Genomic DNA, 18452 nt, shown 5'->3' with positions numbered 1-18452 from the left:
TTTTCCCGCAACTTGTGGCAAAATATAAAATATTCCATGGACTCAACATGCCTCTCAACAAATAGCTTGGGGTGTCTACTTTCTAAAATGGGGTCATTTGTGGGTGTTTTGTGCCATCTTGGCATTTTATGGCCTTCAAAACTGTGATAGGTAGTGAGGAGTGAAATTACAAATGTATGCCCTTAGAAATCCTGAAGGCGGTGCTTGGTTTTCGGGGCCCCGTACGTGGCTAGGCTTCCAAAAAGTCGACCACATGTGGTATCCCCGTACTCAGTAGAAGCAGCAGAATTTATTTTGGGGTACAATTCCACATATAACCATGGCATGTGTGAGCAATATATCATTTAGTGACTTTGTGTAAAAAAAAAAAAAAAAAAAAATATTCAATGGGCTCAACATGCCACTTATCAATTTCCTTAGGGGGTCTACTTTCCAAAATGGGGTCATTTGGGGGGGTTTGTACTGCCCTGCCATTTTAGCACCTCAAGAAATGAGATAGGCAGTCGTAAACTAAAAGCTGCGTAAATTCCAGAAAACGTACCTTAGTTTGTAGATGTGACAACTTTTGCGCAAACCAATAAATATACAGTTATTGACTTTTTTTTTACCAAAGACATGTGGCTGAATACATTTTGGCCTAAATGTATGACTAAAATTGAGTTTATTGGATTTTTCTAATAACAAAAAGTAGAAAATATTTTTTTTCTAAATTTGCGGTCTTTTTACGTTTATATCGCAAAAAATAAAAAATCGCAGAGTCAGTCAAAAACCTTTAAAAGAAAGCTCTATTTGTGGGAAAAAAAGGACGCAAATTTTGTTTGGGTACAACATTGCATGACCGCGCAATTACCAGTTAATGCAGCGCAGTGCCAAATTGTAAAAAGACCTCTGGTCATTGACCAGCAAAATGGTCCGGTCTGAAAGTGGTTAAAGTGTTTGTAAAGCTTCAGCTTTTTTTAATGGGAAAACGAACATGTCATACTTACCTGCTCTGCGCAATGGTACTGACCCAGAGCAGCCCCGATCCTCCTCTACTCCGGTCCCTTGCCGGCGCTCCTCCTCTTCAGCCAGTGGCCCCATAAAAAAAGCGCTTCTTATGAGGGCACTTTTGCAGGCTTGCTCCTGAGCCCCTCTGCCTGCATCCATAGACACAGACAGCAGTGCACATCCCCACCACCTTGCTCCCTCATCACAGAATTTGATGGACAGCATGGCTCCCGCTGCTATGGATCTTCCCTGTGAGGAGTGACAGAGCAAGGAGAGCCGCTACTCTCATGCACAGTGCTGGATCTCGAGGGGTCTCAAGTAAGTATTAAAAAAAGGGGGGGGGGGGTCTGGGGTGGGGTCACAAGCACAGAAGGTTTTTTTTTTTTACCTTAATGCAAGGAAGTAAAATCCTACGGGGCTGAAGTGCTTAAAGTGTCTACAAACACTAAAGGAGCTTCCACTTTTAGGTAACCAAAGGGTTAAATGTGTGCCTAACCAGTGTTTATGTGTACTGCGTTAGGTGCTATTACTAAGGGAAGTGATGGAATTTATTCCCTGTGGTAACACAAAATCCATCCCTTCCCTCCGTCAAAATGGAGCTCTGCCTCTATTTACAGAGGCAGATCTCCTTTCTGTGTGCCGGAGGACATCCAGTGCCCGGCAACCGCAGATTGGCTTCTGTTGTGATTAAAGTGGTTGTAAACCCTTACAGACCACTTATTATAGGCTTACCTGTAGCAAAACTTACCTGCAGCTACCACGGGTATCTCCTAAACTTGCACGCTGTAGGAGATATCCGCTGTATTTGCATGTGCCGACGTCATCAGCACATGCGCACTGAAGCAATGGCACGTACGTGCCGTTTGCTTCGGTGAGTGTGCTGTTACCGGCGATGTCATCGCGGCTCCGGCCAATCACATCACCTGAGCCACAAGACCTGGAAGTAACCCCCGGGAGTGATGTCACTGGCTGGTGCGGTGTACGGGCACCGCAGTGAGGGCTTCGATCTCAGGTGAGTATTACATAATCAGTTAGTATGCTATGCATGCTCATTATGCCTTTGTCTTACATAGTTACATAGTAGGTGAGGTTGAAAAAAGACACAAGTCCATCAAATGTGTGTGATTATATGTCAGCATTACATTTTATATCCCTGTATGTTGCAGTCGTTCAGGTGCTTATCTAATCGTTTCTTAAAACTATCGATGTCCCTCACTGAGACCACTGCCTGTGGAAGGGAATTCCACATCCTTGCCGCTCTTACAGTAAAGAACCCTCTACGTAGTTTCTTCTAATTTGAATGAGTGGCCACGTGTCTTGTTAAACTCCCTTTTGCGAAAAAGTTTTATCCCTATTGTGGGGTCACCAGTATGGTCTTGCAAGCGTTTTTTTTTTTTACAACCACTTTAAACCACAGCAGAAGTGGCCTGCCGCCAGCGCACACGTGGTCCTTGCAGGACAACGTGCGGAATCACGTTTATATATATATATACACGTGATCCTGCACAGGAGAGTAAAACTGCTATGGGGTTGACAGCATGTGGTTAAATTATTTTGCAGCGGGTGCACTTCAAAAGCTGCGGCAAAAGAACCGAGACTCTTTCGCCGCCGCAGCGAGAGTTATGAGACTCCCTATCAAGACGAACATTAAAATCTGCTACTTACCAATTCTGTAATAACGATCCAATTTATCCCACAGCGTCTCACTGTCTGGCCTCGGGAGGTCGATGCTTTTTAGAGGTTCATATACAGAGCCTAAAATAATAAAAAAAAATAAAAAAAAATAAAAAGAGAATGAGAGAAGATAAAACATCTCATCTACCCAATCAAGATAATAAAAATGATCACACAGCCTAGTAAGTTGTTGTCTCTTTCATTAACCGCACTGATGATGCTAATTGCATTTTCTACAGAGTATCCAAGGGTTTTCATCAAGTAAAAAACTTGTTATCGAGTGAGCAAGAAAAAAAATAAATAAAAAAAGAAGATATATAAATAATTTGAGAGATTGTGCTGCAGAGGTCTCTCCAGATCAGAGAGAACAGAAGCCTGAAATGGAAGGAGCGTCTTCTACTGGGAACCGGAGAGATAAACCACCAAACAGCTTCTTCTATTTCTCGGGGACCCCGAAGAACAGAACTCTGCGCCCGAGCTCCCGCATCTACACACTTGCTCTTGAATTTTTAAAGCAGCGGAATAAACAAAAATTATTTCCGCTCCGATATGCATTCATTAACCGCCTCACGCCGATGTACGTCGGCAGAATGGCACGGCTGGGCACAAGCACGTACTTGTACGTTGCTTTTTAAGTGCCCAGCCGTGGGCGTGCCACTGGCGGCGCACTCCCGACCAGGTCCTGTGCTCCCTGACCGCGGGACCAGCGGACCCGATCGCTGCTGGTGTCGGGTCACAGAGCTGAAGAACGAGGAGAGGTCTGTGTAAACAAACCTCTCCCCGTGTGGCTGTCACCGATCGTCTCTTCCCTTTTATAGGAAAGGACGATCAGTGACGTCACATGCCAGGCCACACCCCCCTACAAAAACAAAAAAAAAAAACACACACACATAACGTCATACATAACACCTACACTGCCCCCTAGTGGTTAACGCCTTCACTGCCAGTGTCATTTACACAGGAATCAGTGCATTTAAATAGCACTGATTGCTGTATAAATGACAATGGTTCCAAAAAGGTGTCAAAAATGTCTGATGTGTCCGCCATAATGTTGCAGTCACAAAAAAAAAAAAAAAAAATAATATAATATGATATATATATATATCCCCCATTTTGTAAACGCTATAACTTTTGCACAAACCAATCAATCAATAATCACCAATTGCAATTTTTTTTTACCAAAAATATGTAGAAGCATACGTATCGGCCTAAACTGATGGGTTTACTTCCTCTTTGATTCCCTGCAAAGGTAAAGCATAATGGACTACTATGCATCGGATAGTAGTCCATTATGTGTCACTTATCTGACACAAGAGCCAGCGAAGTCACCGCTGTCCCCTGTAGTTCCGAGCGTCCATCTTCTTGGTGGGTCTCGCTGCTCCGGCGCTGTGATTCGCCGGAGCAGTGATGACGTCACTCCCGCGCATGCGCACGGGACCCGACACTCGCAGCATATCGCTGCGATCTGCGGCTTACCCAGTGCGCCGCTATCTACGGCGCATGCGCCGTAGACAGTGGTGGCTGTCTTCAGGTAAATATCTCCTAAACCGTATAGGTTTAGGAGATATTTCTTGGACCTACAGGTAAGCCTTAATCTAGGCTTACCTGTAGGTCAAAGTGGTTTGTAAGGCTTTATAACCACTTTAATTTGCATAGAATTCCTCTCACTTCCTGTTTGGCTATGGGGAAGGAAGTGAAGGGAAATCTCTGCATTGGGACAGAGATGGTAAAAAATACACTGACAGAGGCTATAACCCTTCCTTACTCTATCCAAAATGGGGAAAAAAAAAAAAAGTGTTGCCTATAGTTCTACATTAAGCACAAATTTCTGATAATTTTATGGAAGATAAAACCATGCCAATGATGCAGCAGAAAACATATAGCACAGTGAGGAAGGCTTGTGGTGTAGGAAGATAGGACAGTCAAAATTAGAAGTGCCCCCCCCCCCCCCCACAGTTGCGGAATGCCGGCTGCCCACATACCGGAAGCAGTGCGGCCGCTTTATGGGGGCACTAGACTAAAATTTGCCTCTCAGCCCAGTTCTCCCCATAAGACTGGCGCTACACTAACAAGTGTAGCGCAAGCTGGCGGGTACACTTTCTATGCCGCCCCCCCCCCCCTTGCAAAGCGCCGCCCTAGGCCTGGGCCAGGATACAGTGTTGGAGGTCAACACCACTCTCTGAATCAATTCTAGAACCGCTCACCATGGGTAGAAGATCAGAGGAAGAAGACCCAGCCAGCATGTCAAATGACTGGCCAGAAGACAACAGAAATAGAATAGGTAATAAAAAATAAATACTCAAAAAAAATAAAAAAACACATGAATAAATAGAAATTTAAGGCAAAAGCAATTTGCACAGCTTGGAGGGGGGGGTTGCATCGATATGGACTTTACCAATAAGCCGATCACATTTGCAACCCCCCCCCCGCCAAAAAATAAAAATCTCTCTTTTACTACCCCTTAATCCTTATGGAGACACATCGGCAGCAGCGTTCTCATACCGCAGTCAACGCGATGAAGCTAAAGACTTCCTTTTTGTTCTCATTTGTACAGGAAAGCGGCTTGTGCAGCTCGCAGTGAATTATTATTCCTTCGCGTGAGAGTCTGCCTCATAAAAATGCACCACTTCATTAGTTCTGGAGGAATTAAAGCCTTTCTATTAATATTTTAATTGCCTTTTTAATTTCTGCTCAAATCGTGGGCCGGCTTCCTAGCAACAAACATCCGACGGCTTAAAGTAAACTTGACTCGGTGCCCGGCCTGACAGACAAATTAGACGCTGGGAAAAAAGTCTGGAATCAATTCAAAACGCAAGCGTAGAGAACATCTTGGACATCGCTGCGAAATTTCATCAAGGCTAAATTCCGTGGCGCTCACGATTGTTGCCTTCCCCAAGATGTTAAAAGGAGCATGCCAGTAAAGCCTAAAAGTTATTGTAAAACTTTTTTTTTTTTTTTTAAAGCAGAGCTCCACCTAAAAGTGTAAGCTCCATTTATCTGCCTAGGTACCCAGTCCCTCCTCTGGGGAACGGGTACCTAGTTTTGACAGGTACCCGCTCCCACTTCCTGCTCAGTTCGCCGCAGCGACTAGAGCTGGAGGTTCGGCCCACCACAGCCAGAACATGTACAACCTGCAGCGAGATTCGCACATGCACAGTAGGGAATCGGCTGTATAGCAGGTTTAGGAGATATTCTTTTTACCTGCAGGGAAGTCCTATTATAGGCTGTAGGTAAAAATCACTAAGTATATATATATATATATAATAATAATAATATCAAAGATCTCTGGAATTCTGCTCCATTTTTTTTCCCTTTCAGGGGAGCACACAGGGTCCTGGGAAGCAGAAAGAATGGAAAACTGGACAGGAGGGGCGGCATTTACTGGAACCGATCCATTTTCCTCGAGCAGCAGCTGAATGCCAGCGGGTGGCAAAGGAGGAGAAGCCGACTTTCAGCTGCTGCAGGAGGAAAGGGGATCGGTTCATGTAAATGCCACCCCATGCTGCTGCGGGGCGAGCGGCGTCAGATTACATACAGTGAGAATCTCACATTTTCATTTCTCCTGGGCCGCCACAGGACCTTTGTTCTATCATAGGAGATTCTCAATGCATGTAATCTGTCGGCACTCATCCCACCTCCCTCCCTGTCCTCTCTAGGCTGCAGATGGACATCGATCAGGCTGCACTGAAGGCAGTGCTGAGGGTGCAGATGGGCACTGACTCATGATACAGTGGTGTGATGGTCAGTGGAAAGAATTACCTCCTTTACAGATAGCTAAAAAGATCAATGGTGTTAGTGGGAACTTATCTAAGAGGCAGAAATTGCTCATTGCTCAAGGAGTCACTCTGGAGGAACCCTGGCTTACTGAGTAGGTGAGGTCCGACACCACTTATGAAGGAACTTAGCTGTAGTCATCCAATGAGGACCCCAGCAAAAGACAGTAATGTTGATAGTACACCAATGAGGTTCTTACAGGTGACTCCATAACAGGTGCACTGCCATCTCTTTTTTCAAGTACCCCCCCCCCCCCCCGTGTGTGTGCCTTCTCCAAAAATTACACACTTTCTGTTTTTGACATGCCAACATGTTCTGGAGGTGCTCTGTATATGGCCAGACTCCATAACTAATCGATCAGGGGTCTCCAAACTTTCTAAACAAAAAGGGCCACTTTACTGTCCCTCAGACTTCAGGGGGGCCAGACTTTGGCCAGTGAATGTAGAATTACGAGGGAGTAAAAAAAAGTGCCTCAGGTATGGTGGTCAGTGGGAGTAAATTACATAGAGCCTGTGGTCAGTCAGGTATTAGTTGGAGGAATACCCCATTAATATTATCAGTGGGAGGAATAGTGGCCCATCATTGGCGTCAGTAGAAGGAATAGTGCCCTATCCTTGGTGTCCAGAGGAAGGAAGCGTGTCCCTGTTTCAACACTGGTGTCAATAGGAAGAATAGTGGCCCATCATTGGTCCCTGTGGAAGGAATAGTGCTCAAATGATTGGGTGTCCAGAGGAAGGAATACTGCCCCATCATAGGTGTCACTGGAATGATTAGTGGCCCATCATTGGTGTCAGTGGAAGGAATAGTGACCCATCAGTGTGAGGAATAGTACCCCACCATTGGTCCCTGTGGGAGGAATAGTGCCCAGTCACTGGTGTCAGTAGAAGGAATAGTACCCTAAATATTGGGGTCAGTGGGAGGAATAGTGCTCCATCATTGGCATCAGTCGAAGAAATGGTGCCCCATCACTGGTTTCAGTGGGAGGAATAGTGCCCAAATGTTTGGGTGTCCAGAGAAAGGAATAGTGCCCCATCATAGGTGTTGGTGGAAGGATTAGTGGCCCATCATTGGTGTCAGTGGAAGAAATAGTGGCCCATCATAGGTATTAGTGGGAGTATTAGTGTCCCATCTTTAATGCTAGAAGAAAGAATCACGACCCACTGTTGGTGGCAGTGCCTCATCTCAGTGGGTGGAATATTGCCCCAAGTGTTGGATAAAGACAACTAAAGTGCCGCAATCTGGAGACCACTATACTAGGCCACCATATCAACAGAAGCCTACAGGGGTCGCCATTACATATTCCAGCCCTATGCTGCAGGTGAGATTCAAAGTTAATGGACTATTAGTTCAGGAAAACACAGAAGAGCCTTGCGGTGTGAGAGAAAAAAAAAAAAAACACATCCTTCTTAACAAGGGTGTATTTGAAAGATTTTCTTTCTAGTGTTGGGTCATCAAATATTAAACAGACATTCAATTTAGCCATGTCTGATCATTGACCTCCTCTCTCCCTTTCATTAGAAGGTATAATGGAGCTTCCTGCAGCAAAAGCATAAATCACGGAGTTCCCGTGAAACGCAGATAGATGGTGAAGGAGACAAACAATGACTTGACGTTGCCCTTGACACGTCTTCACAACCACAACAATCAAGCCTCTGTATACATCTCCACCAGCTGATGACTATTCATCTCTACACCTCACAAAGTGTGGAAGAAAATAGGAGAGAACCGATTAGCCCCCCCGCCGAGACACAACGGGGCGCTTCCTACAAGAAACGTGCATATTAAACATCAACACGCAGAATGCTGAAAGTCACTCACCCAACACAACACAGAAACGTGCGCCCTTTTATACAACGTGCGCCCTTTTATACAATAAGAGTAAACCCGAGAGCTGGATTCTCATGGTGGCTTCAATATGTTAATGCATTCCTCCCGACTTTACAATTTAAGAAATCAGAGGCAACTCAACAGTTTGTGGTGAAGATAGCGAAAGGCGAGCGTGACAACCTTGCACTACATAATCGGACGTGGCTTCAAGAGGAACCAAACTCTCAGTCAACATGAACTACTTTTAAAGAGATTGTAAAAGTATTTTTATTTTATTTTTTAAATAACAAACATGTCTAGACTTAACTGCTCTGTGCAATGGAATTGCACAGAGCGACCGCAAAACCTCCTCTTTTCGGGTCCACTGCTGGTGCACCTGGCCCCTCCTCACTGCCCAGTGCCCCCCCCCCCATGGGAAGCCTCTTTCCATGGGGGCACTCGTGCGCGCTCACACCCGAGCTTCCGCTGCTGCATCCATTGCGCTCCCTTGTCACTGGTTTTGATTGACAGCACTGGGAGCCAATGGCTACCCATGACCCAGCAAAGCCAGAGAGACCCAGAAGTGAGCAGAGAGAAGGGCTGCAGACGTGCACAGCGCTGGATTGAATGAGGGCTCAGGTAAGTAGAAGGGGGGGGGATGGTGACACCTTAACATTTTTTTTTTTTACCTTAATGCAAGGAATACATAAAAGGGGTTGTAAACCCTCACGAGTTTTTCACCTTCATGTATTCTATGCATGAAGGTGAAAAAACCTCCTTAAGTACAACCCCCAGAAGAGTCCCCCATTTACTTACCTGAATGCTGTTATTTCAATGCTGGGAGCGAGCCCACCCTCTCTCGCTGGTTTGTTGGGTCCGGACTAGATAGAGTGCTAGCAGCGCAGCCATTGGCTTCTGCTGCTGTCAAACAAATTCAATAACATGGATGCCGGGGGCGGGCCCGAGTCCTTCTGTCTGTGTCAATGGACGCAGCAGCAGGGGACTCGGGAGCTTGCCCACACAAGTACCCCAATGGAAATCGGCTCTCCATGGGGGCACTTGCTGCAGGAGGAGGAGCCAGGAGCGCTGCTGGGGGACCCCAGAAGAGGATCTGGGTCGCTCTGTGCAAAAACCTTGCACAGAGCTGTTAAAGTATAAAAGGTTTGTCCCCAGGGATTTGCTTCCGGTGGGGGGGGGGGGGGGGGGGTTGGGTGCTGCTGAGGGATCCAGAAGAGGAGGATTGGGGCCACTCTGTGCAAAACCCTTGCAGAGGAGGCAAGTATGACATTTTTTGTTGTTTTGGTGTCCTTTAAAAAGGTAAAAAATGTTTGGGCTTTACTACCACTTTAATCCTTGTGCTACCAGCCTTAGCAAATAGATAGGAAGGTCTTCAAAGTGATTGTTGTTTAACAAAAAATAAATAAAAAACAATGAACCTTTACAAACCCTGTCACTTTATTTGATTGACAGCAGCGGGAGCGAATGGCTTCTCCTGCTATCAATCCAATGAGGACCCGAGTCAGTGGCTGGAGTTGCTGGGCTCATGCTGGTCACTGGATGATTGGGTTCAGATAAGAAAAAAAAGGGGGGTTCTGGGGGACAGCTGAAGCACAGAAGTTTTTTTTACCTTAACTCATAGAATGTATTAAAGGGGAAAAAATTCATGAGACTCTACAACCCCTTTAAGTGGTTAAACAGACCTCATTTACAGACCGAAGTTATCCCTTTGATCTAAAAGGCGCAAATGATACAATGTTTACATTTATCGCTCAGCGAGCAATGTTGATAAACATTTGCTGCTGGTGTTCTGTCAAATTAGCGAACTCGTCAGAAACTCCAATCCCCTCACTTCTGGTTTGTTTAAACTATCAGTAATTTGGACATTGACGAAATGCTGTTTGGACACAACACCGGTAGCCGTTTATAGTCCGCTGCATGATATTATGAGCGGAGATTGTCACTCGCTCTGATACCAATCAATGAAATGTCCGAGGTGGCGACAACTTTGTCCTTGTTAGCCGCTGTGGAGTCAAAAACAGCAAAATCTTCCTGTACCGGACTGTATTCGGTTGAGGTGTTTGGAGTTTGACGAGTTCGCTAAATTGATAGAACACTTAAATTATTTATTTTTTTTTCCCCGACAGGTCTGAGCACACAACGGCTCTACACGTGTTACAGAGAATCGTGGAAATGATGGATTAAGATTGTGGGGGGGGGGGGGGGGGGGGGGTCTGAATCGAGATCACGTTTTTTAAACGATTAATTGTGCAGCTCTGATCCAATCCAACGAGTCTAGTTTCCACTGAATTAACCGTTTGGTTACCCATAGAGGAAGCTTTACTTCCACTTGGGCCTGACCGTCCCTACCCCCCCCCCCTTTTTTTTATTCTATTTATGATTTGGGTTAGAGGGCAGAACAACAAGTTAGCATCTTACACATTGGTATTGTGACTTATTTATAGCCCCCAGCCTTTTTTTTTTTATCATCACTTCCCCCTAGCAGCACTGGGGTCGTTCGAATCCCAACCATGGCACTACCTGCCTGTAGTTTTCATGTTCTCCCTGTGAGGGTTTCCTCCGGGATACTCCGGTTTCCTCCCACACTCCAAACACATGCTGGTATGTTAATTGGCTTCTATCTAAATTGGCCCTAGTATGTATGAATACGAGTTAGGGACCTTGGATCGTAAGCTCTTGAGGGCAGAGACTAAATGTGAACGTATAAATTGATGGCTCCATACAAGTACCTGTAATAAATAAAGCTTTTGCACCCAAAACTAGCATTTGACTTTTGGATGAATGCTGAAGGGTTGAGGTCCCTGTTGCTTACTACTGAAAATCTAATCGGGATGACCTCGAAAAAAAAAAAGTTATCCACTAATTTATTTGTAATGCCCCCTTCCTGCTGCCTGACAAAACGGATTTTCCAATTACTTTCTCCATCTACATTAAAAAATCCACTGGGGTAGCGCAACAATCATTTTTTGGCTTCGTCATTGGTTGTGAACATTTGGTGGAAATGGGAATTCTGGTGGGCGCGTCCTCCAGGAATCACGGACGGACATAAAAATTCAGAATTCCATTCAACTCGCCAGCAAAACACAAAAAAAAAAAAAAAACTGAATCAAGTAATCTCTGCCTTTGGGCTTGGAACCGGCTGCTTGTTGGAGAATCCCGCTACTTGCTTTTTTTTTTTTTTTTTTTTTATCAGCTACAATAAAGCCGTCACGAAGTTCTAAAACTGGCATCAGGAGTTGAATGCTGAAGTTGAGATTAGCATAACGGACCTTGGATTTTTGGAGGCTTTCGAGATGCACAAGAAGATACCTAATGACACGTCTGGGGACATATCAAAACCACGCAAGTCCAAAATATAAAATCCCAATATTCCAAAATGTATTTATAAATATACAATCTTGTTCTATCAAAAATAAAGTACATCAGTATCTGTACTCAAATCGTGTTATACATAAATATCCTCCGTTTAAAAATAAAATGACGACCATATAAAAACAGATCCAGAATAAAGTGCATCAGTGTCGAGTTAAAGTGGTTGTAAACCCTTACAAACCACTTTGACCTACAGGTAAGCCTAGATTAAGGCTTACCTGTAGGTCCAAACAATATCTCCTAAACCTATATGGTTTAGGAGATATTTGCCCGAAAACGGGCACCGCTGTCTACGGCGCATGCACCGTAGACAGCGGCGCGCAGGCGCACTGAGCGCAGCATTTCCAAGAATGGAGCTGCCGCGCGTGTTGACTCCCGTGCGCGGGAGTGACATTGCGGCTTCGCCGAATGACAGCGGCGGAGCTGCGAGACGCCACCAGTAAGATGGATGAGGCGGACTACAGGGGACAGCGTGACTTCGCTGGCTCCTGTGTCAGGTAAGTGACACATAATGGACTACTATGCGATGCATAGTAGTCCATTATGCTTTGCCTTTGCAGGGAATGAAAGAGGAAGTAACACCCATCAGGGTTTACTTCCTCTTTAAAACACAATAGACCTAAAGCGTCAGTGTTCAAAAATAATCACAACAAGCTCCTATCTTGAAGCTTTTGCTTTGATACCGAAATTTCCACCACCGTGATTACAGCAATCACACAGAGCCCAGGTTCTCCTCCACCAGAGCACCACCATCTGCTCACGAATATGACTCCTACAACACCGGCCCTGCAACCACCGGCAGATCATAACAAGCTACTCCCAACAAAGGATGTAATAGAAGTCTATGTACAGTGCCTTGAAAAAGTATTCACACCCCTTGAAATTTTCCACATTTTGTCATGTTACAACCAAAAAAAAAAAAAAAAAAAAAAAAAAAAAAACGCAAATATATTTTATTAGGATTTTTTGTGATAGACCAACACAAAGTGGCACATAAAATTGTGAAGTGGAAGGAAAGTGATAAATTGTTTTCAACATTTTTTTTTTTTACAAATAAATATGTGAAAAAAGTGTGGGGGGCATTTGTATGGCGCCCCCCGGAGTCAATACTTTGTAGAACCCCCTTTCTCTACAATTACAGCTGCAAGGCTTTTTGGGGATGTCTCTACCAGCTTTGCACATCTAGAGAGGGACATTTCTGCCCATTCTTCTTTGCAAAATATCTCAAGCTCTGTCAGATTGGATGGAGAGCGTCTGAAGAGCAAGTTTCAAGTTTTGCCACAGATTCTCAACTGGATTTAGGTCTGGACTGTGACTGGGCCATCCTAACACATGAATATGCTTTGATCTAAACCATTCCATTGTAGCTCTGGCTGTATGTTTCGGGTTGTTGTCCTGCTGGAAGGTGAACCTCCGCCCCGGTCTTAAGTCTTTTGCAGACTCTAACAGGTTTTCTTCTAAGATTGTCCTGTATTTGGCTCCATCCATCTTCCAATCAACTCCAACCAGTTTCCCTGTCCCTGCTGAAGAAAAGTATCCCCACCACATGATTCTGCCACCACCATGTTTCACGGTGGGGATGGTGTGGTCAAAGTGACGCACAGTGTTAGTTTTCATCCACACAGTGTTTTGCTTTTAGGCCAAAAAGTTAAATTTTGGTCTCATCTGACCAGATCACCTTCTTCCACATGATTGCTGTGTCCCCCACATGGCTTCTCGCAAACTACAGACAGGACTTCTTATGACTTTCTTTCAACAATGTCTTTCTTCTTGTCACTCTTCCATAAAGGTCAGATTTGACCTTTGACCGAGAGCACCACTAATAGTTGTCCTGTGGACAGATTCTCCCACCTGAGCTGTGGATCTCTGCAGCTCCTCCAGAGTTACCATGGACCTCTTGGCTCTTCTCTGATGAATGCTCTCCTTGCCCGGCCCGGTCAGTTTAGGTGGACAGCCATGTCTTGGTGGGTTTGCAGTTGTGCCATACTCTTTCCATTTTGGGATGATCGATTGAACAGAGCTCCATGAAATGTTCAAAGCTTGGGATATTTTTTTTTTTTTTTTATAACCCAACACTGCTTTATACTTCTCCACAACTTTATCCCTGACCTGTCTGGGGTGTTCCTTGGCCTTCATGATGCAGTTTGTTCACTAAGGTTCTCTAACAAACCTCCGAGGGCTTCACAGAAGAGCTGTATATATACACACTGAGATTAAAATTACACACAGGTGGACTCTATTTACTAATTAGGTGACTTCTGAAGGCAATTGGTTCCGCTAGATTTTATAGTTAGAGGTATCAGAGTAAAGGGGGCTGAATACAAATGCCCCCCCCCCCCCCACCACACGCCTTTCACATATTAATTTGTAAAAAAAATTGAAAACCCATTTATCATTTTCATTTGCCACTTTGTTTTGGTCTATCACATAAAATCCCCAAAAAATAAAAAAAGTAGGTTTTTGGTTGCAACATGACAAAATGTGGAAAATTTCAAGGGGTATGAATACTCTTTCAAGGCACTGTAGCCTTCTATGCCAGGATACCCACATGCCAATTTAATCTTAACTGTTGGTGAGTGGGAAATACAGGCAGGGAGCACAGCACCGCGGATATTCATCAGCACTTGGCTCTTTGTTCTTCCCCTACAGAGCTCGCTGGAGGGGTGGCTGGCTCAGGCTCTCGTGGCGCGCTGAAAAGCTAAGCCAGTTGCCAATCAGGCATCTGGGAGGATCCCAACATGATTGTTGGGATCCCTTCAGACAAATGGAAGTGGAACGGCGCCTTCCAAGTGCAGTAAAAAGGTAAATTTTAGAAAAAAAAAAAAAAAAAATCAAAAAAAAAAATCAATACACTTACAAAAGTGGTTCATAGATTGGCATTGTAATAATTTCAGCACCCGCTAGTTGCCGTCAGAGAGGCGAGGCCGTCAGCTGTAAATCCGACAGAGGGATAGATGATGTGGATGGTACCAGGCCCAGAAACACCGCTGGATATGAGGTTTCCGGTGGTCGTGGAGCGCAAACACTAGGCACCAGCGCTGGTGGTGGGGATCGGCGTCACTTCCGGGTTAGCAGGGAGGAGCTCACGTTCGGGGGCATGCGTGTCCCTTCTTCAGAGGAGGGGGGTGGCTGGCTCAGGCTCTCGTGGCACGCTGAAAAGCTAAGCTAGGTGTCAATCAGGCATCTGGGAGGATCCCAACATGATGGTCGGGATTCCTGCAGAGCCTGGACTGGCTTTAACATCAGCCGAGATTAGCCTGCTTTTGGCCGAGTCTGGGTTACAGAATGCATCTGGGTCGATCACGGCATTGTCGGGATCCCTGCAGAGCCTGGACTGACTGTGATGTCAGCCGACAGCGGGTTTTCGCCCGATGTCAGCTAAATCTGGGTTACAGGAGTGCAGAACGAAGTGCACTCCTGTGATCCATGGGAAAAGTAGGGCCAAAAGAGCTTTGACCATACTACTCCTTTAAATGCTTGTCAGTAAATAGATACAATTTGAAAAAAAAAAAAAAAACCTTAACAATTCCTTTAAGAGAGATATCACTAGGTGTCACTAAGTGAACAGATAACATGACAAAATGGCTTCCTTCACTATGCTGAATGAGTTTGAAGCATCTCTCCTATAATGGCCAATTATTTTTCACCAGATAGGATGTTATTTTATCTCTTGATCTAACTGCTCTCTAGGGCCTCCTTTACATATGCATGCATATACGCCAATCTCTCACTTCTACCATCTTCCACACGACGCCCACCTACATCTTTCTGAATGTATTAAAAAGAACTGCTTGCTTTCCATCGCTGAATTAAAGAACATTTGCACGCTATCTGAGGTTTCCTTGTAATATTCGAGATTTGTTAGAAGAAAATGAAGGCTCTTCCCTTTGAAAGCGGCAGAAAAACAGACCAATTTATGCTGCACACGGAAGATCAAAGACTGAGGAAAAGATGGCTTGTTTCCACTATATCATTTTGATGCTAAATTAGACGACTTTTAATTTGATGATGCTTTGGCTCCAGCTACAATAGCGAGCCGTGAGCTTCCGACAACGAGTTTTTGAAGTCAATGAGGGCATCAGAAGGAAGAACTAGAGCTTGCGGGTGATTGATGAATTTCCATTGTTATTACTAGATGTGTAATATTATAAATTGGCTTTTCTGGTTTGTATTTTAAACCGGATTATCTGAAAACTGTCCTGCGTGAACCATTGATAGCTGCAAACCTTTCCTAAGAGGCTGCTATTGATGAACGCCTTCTGGAAATGTTTGCCATTGATGACCTCCATCTAAAAATGTTGGTCAGACTTTATAATTCACAGACTGTCAGGACCTGGATTCACCTGTTGGTGGCACTGTGCTTCCCAGAGTGGAAGGTTGTAGTTCTGGTGTCCACCAGCAGGTGTCTCCCAGCAGAAGCAAAACACTGCGGAGAGAGAGCACTAATACCGAGAACTTAAATACCCTTCCAGCAGCCAGCATACTACAGTAATCAGTTTCTACCTGATGTTGGCTGCTGGGAGGGTATTTACCATTTAGATTTTCCCCATTAGTGCTCTCTCTCTCCAGTGTTTTGCTTCTGCGAGATACTGCTGGCACTGAAATTGGTAGAAGCAAATGAAAAAAAAAACATACTGTACGTGAATACACGTTACAACTGGATCATAAAATTTGCCAGATCAATCCCAAACCTATGTTAGCAGCAAGCATTCTTAGCTCTTGTACACACAGTCGGAGATTCAGACAACCAAATCCGATGGATTCTGTCCGTCAGATTTTGTCCGACGGATGTTGTCCGAAACTGTTGCATACACACGGTCGGACGAAGTTGTCGGAAAATCCAATTGTTCAGAACGTGATGACGTTATTTCGATACGACGGGACTACATTCAGGCTAGTAGCCAATAGCTTTGGTGTAGGAATTTGATCTGAGCATGCGTGGCACTTTATCCGATCGGAATTCTCTACACTTGATCGGAGTATGTCCGATCGAACCAGTTTGTCGGAAAATATTTCCAGCAAGTTGGAAAATTTGTTCCGACAGAAACAGTCCGATGCATACCACACACAGTCGGATTATCCGACAAAACGGTCCGATAGGATATATAAAAGAAATAATTAAAAGAAAAACTGCCGCTGATCCCTTCCAGATCACACCTGGCACGCATAATATGAATTGCATGCAGAAAGCTCACATTTTTCTCTGCCTGTGCAGTGATTTTACTGCACAAGCAGGGAGTGCATATAGGCATGACAATATGCTGGCATGCTAACCCTAATAAAACGCACAATTAAAATGATATTAAAAGGTTTTTCTTTTTTAAAACACATCTTACCTGCTCTGGGCTACTTACCTGCTCTGGGCAATGGTTTTGCACAGGGCAGATCCTTCCCTTCTTGGGTCCCACGCCAGCGCTCCTGGCTGCTCCATCCTCCTCCCACAGCTTTTTTTTTTTTTTCGAGCGGTAAAAACGCAGTTAACCCTATTTTTCAGACAAAATGTTTTCAGCAGCCGACGATATATTGGTGCATCCCTAATCCTGGCTGAAATCCTATACCCAGCCTTGCTCCCAGCAGAAGCCTGACTGTGAAAACTGGAACGGTTCATTGCTGTTGAGTTGTGTACCATCAATGAAGCTATGCCCAACCGACTCCCCCCCCCCCCACCCCCCACACCATTGCGTAAGTCTAGATCAGTGGTTTCTAAACTGTGGCCCTTTGCTTGCCTTTATCTGGCCCTACTCCTTCAACTAACTCTGATGATGGGAAACTATTCCTTCCATTGACACCAACGATGGGGCATTATTCCTTCCACTGACAACGATGGGGCACTATTCTCCCCACTGACACCAACAATGGGGCACGATTCCTTCCATTAAAACCAACAATGGGGCACTATGTGCCTCCCACAGACCACAGTACGACCCCTTAAAGTGGTTGTAAACCCCGTTACACCACTTGTACCTACAGGTAAGCCTATAATAAGGCTTACCTGTAGGCACTAGAAACATCTCCTAAACCTGTACAGTTTAGGAGATATTTACCATAAACGCTTGGAAACGGCTCTCCATGCCGTTTCTTCACTGGCAAGTGCCGTGACCGACAGCTCCCGCACGCGACTCCGGCCAGTCACAGAGCCGGAGTCCTAGGCCCCTGGAAGGAAGAAGGGCGAAGAATGATGCGGCCACCAGCAGGGACAACGTCGGCTTCGTTTGCAGGCAAGCGCCACATAGTGGGTTAGTACAGGGCTCGACAAAACCCGGTCGCCAGGTCGCATTGGCGACTAGAATCAGCGACCTTGCGCCTGGGGCAGCATAGCTGGGGGTATCCCGTCTCCGTGGACCCCCCCCCGCGCGATCGCGTCGGGCCGCGCCGCAGGCGGCCGGTAATTGAGCCCCCGGCTTTGAGGCCTTCTGTGATCCTATGGTTCCTTCTGGAATCTGGCGCCCTCTTGTGGTGGCCGTTGGAATTACAACCAACAATGCTAATGGGCCAGTCTTTCTCCATCCCTTTACTTAGAACCCCTAAACAAAAAAAAAAAAAAAAAAAAAAAAAAAAAAAAAATATATATATATATATATATATATATATATATATATATATATATATATATATATATAATTTTTTTTTTTTTTTTTTTTTTATTATTTATTCTAACACCCTAGAGAGTAAAATGGTGGTCGTTGCAATACTGTCTGTCACACCATATTTGCACAGCGGACTTACAAGCGCACTTTTTTGGGGGAAAATTTTTTTATTTAATAAAAAAAAAAAAGACAACAGTAAAGTTAGCCCAATTTTTTTTTTTTTATATTGTGAAA

At 44.8% G+C, this 18452-nt stretch overlaps 1 protein-coding gene across 3 annotated transcripts in view; it reads right to left on the bottom strand.

Moving 5' to 3' along the window:
• The window catches only part of PHKB (phosphorylase kinase regulatory subunit beta), a 339917-nt gene that overhangs the window by 298327 nt on the left and 23138 nt on the right, over nt 1-18452 (bottom strand). For all 3 annotated transcript variants that reach the window (XM_077451660.1, XM_077451651.1, XM_077451669.1), the window contains one exon: nt 2653-2742. In XM_077451660.1, coding sequence (XP_077307786.1) covers nt 2653-2742 — 90 coding nt within the window. The remainder of the gene's footprint in view (nt 1-2652; nt 2743-18452) is intronic.

The sequence above is a fragment of the Lithobates pipiens genome, unplaced genomic scaffold (genome assembly GCF_037356315.1).
Source record: "Lithobates pipiens isolate NorthernLeopardFrog02 unplaced genomic scaffold, aLitPip1_a1.2 Scaffold_10, whole genome shotgun sequence".
Lineage (NCBI taxonomy): Eukaryota > Metazoa > Chordata > Amphibia > Anura > Ranidae > Lithobates > Lithobates pipiens.
The sequence above is the reverse complement of the archived record's forward strand: the minus strand, read 5'-3'. Positions and strand labels throughout refer to the sequence as shown.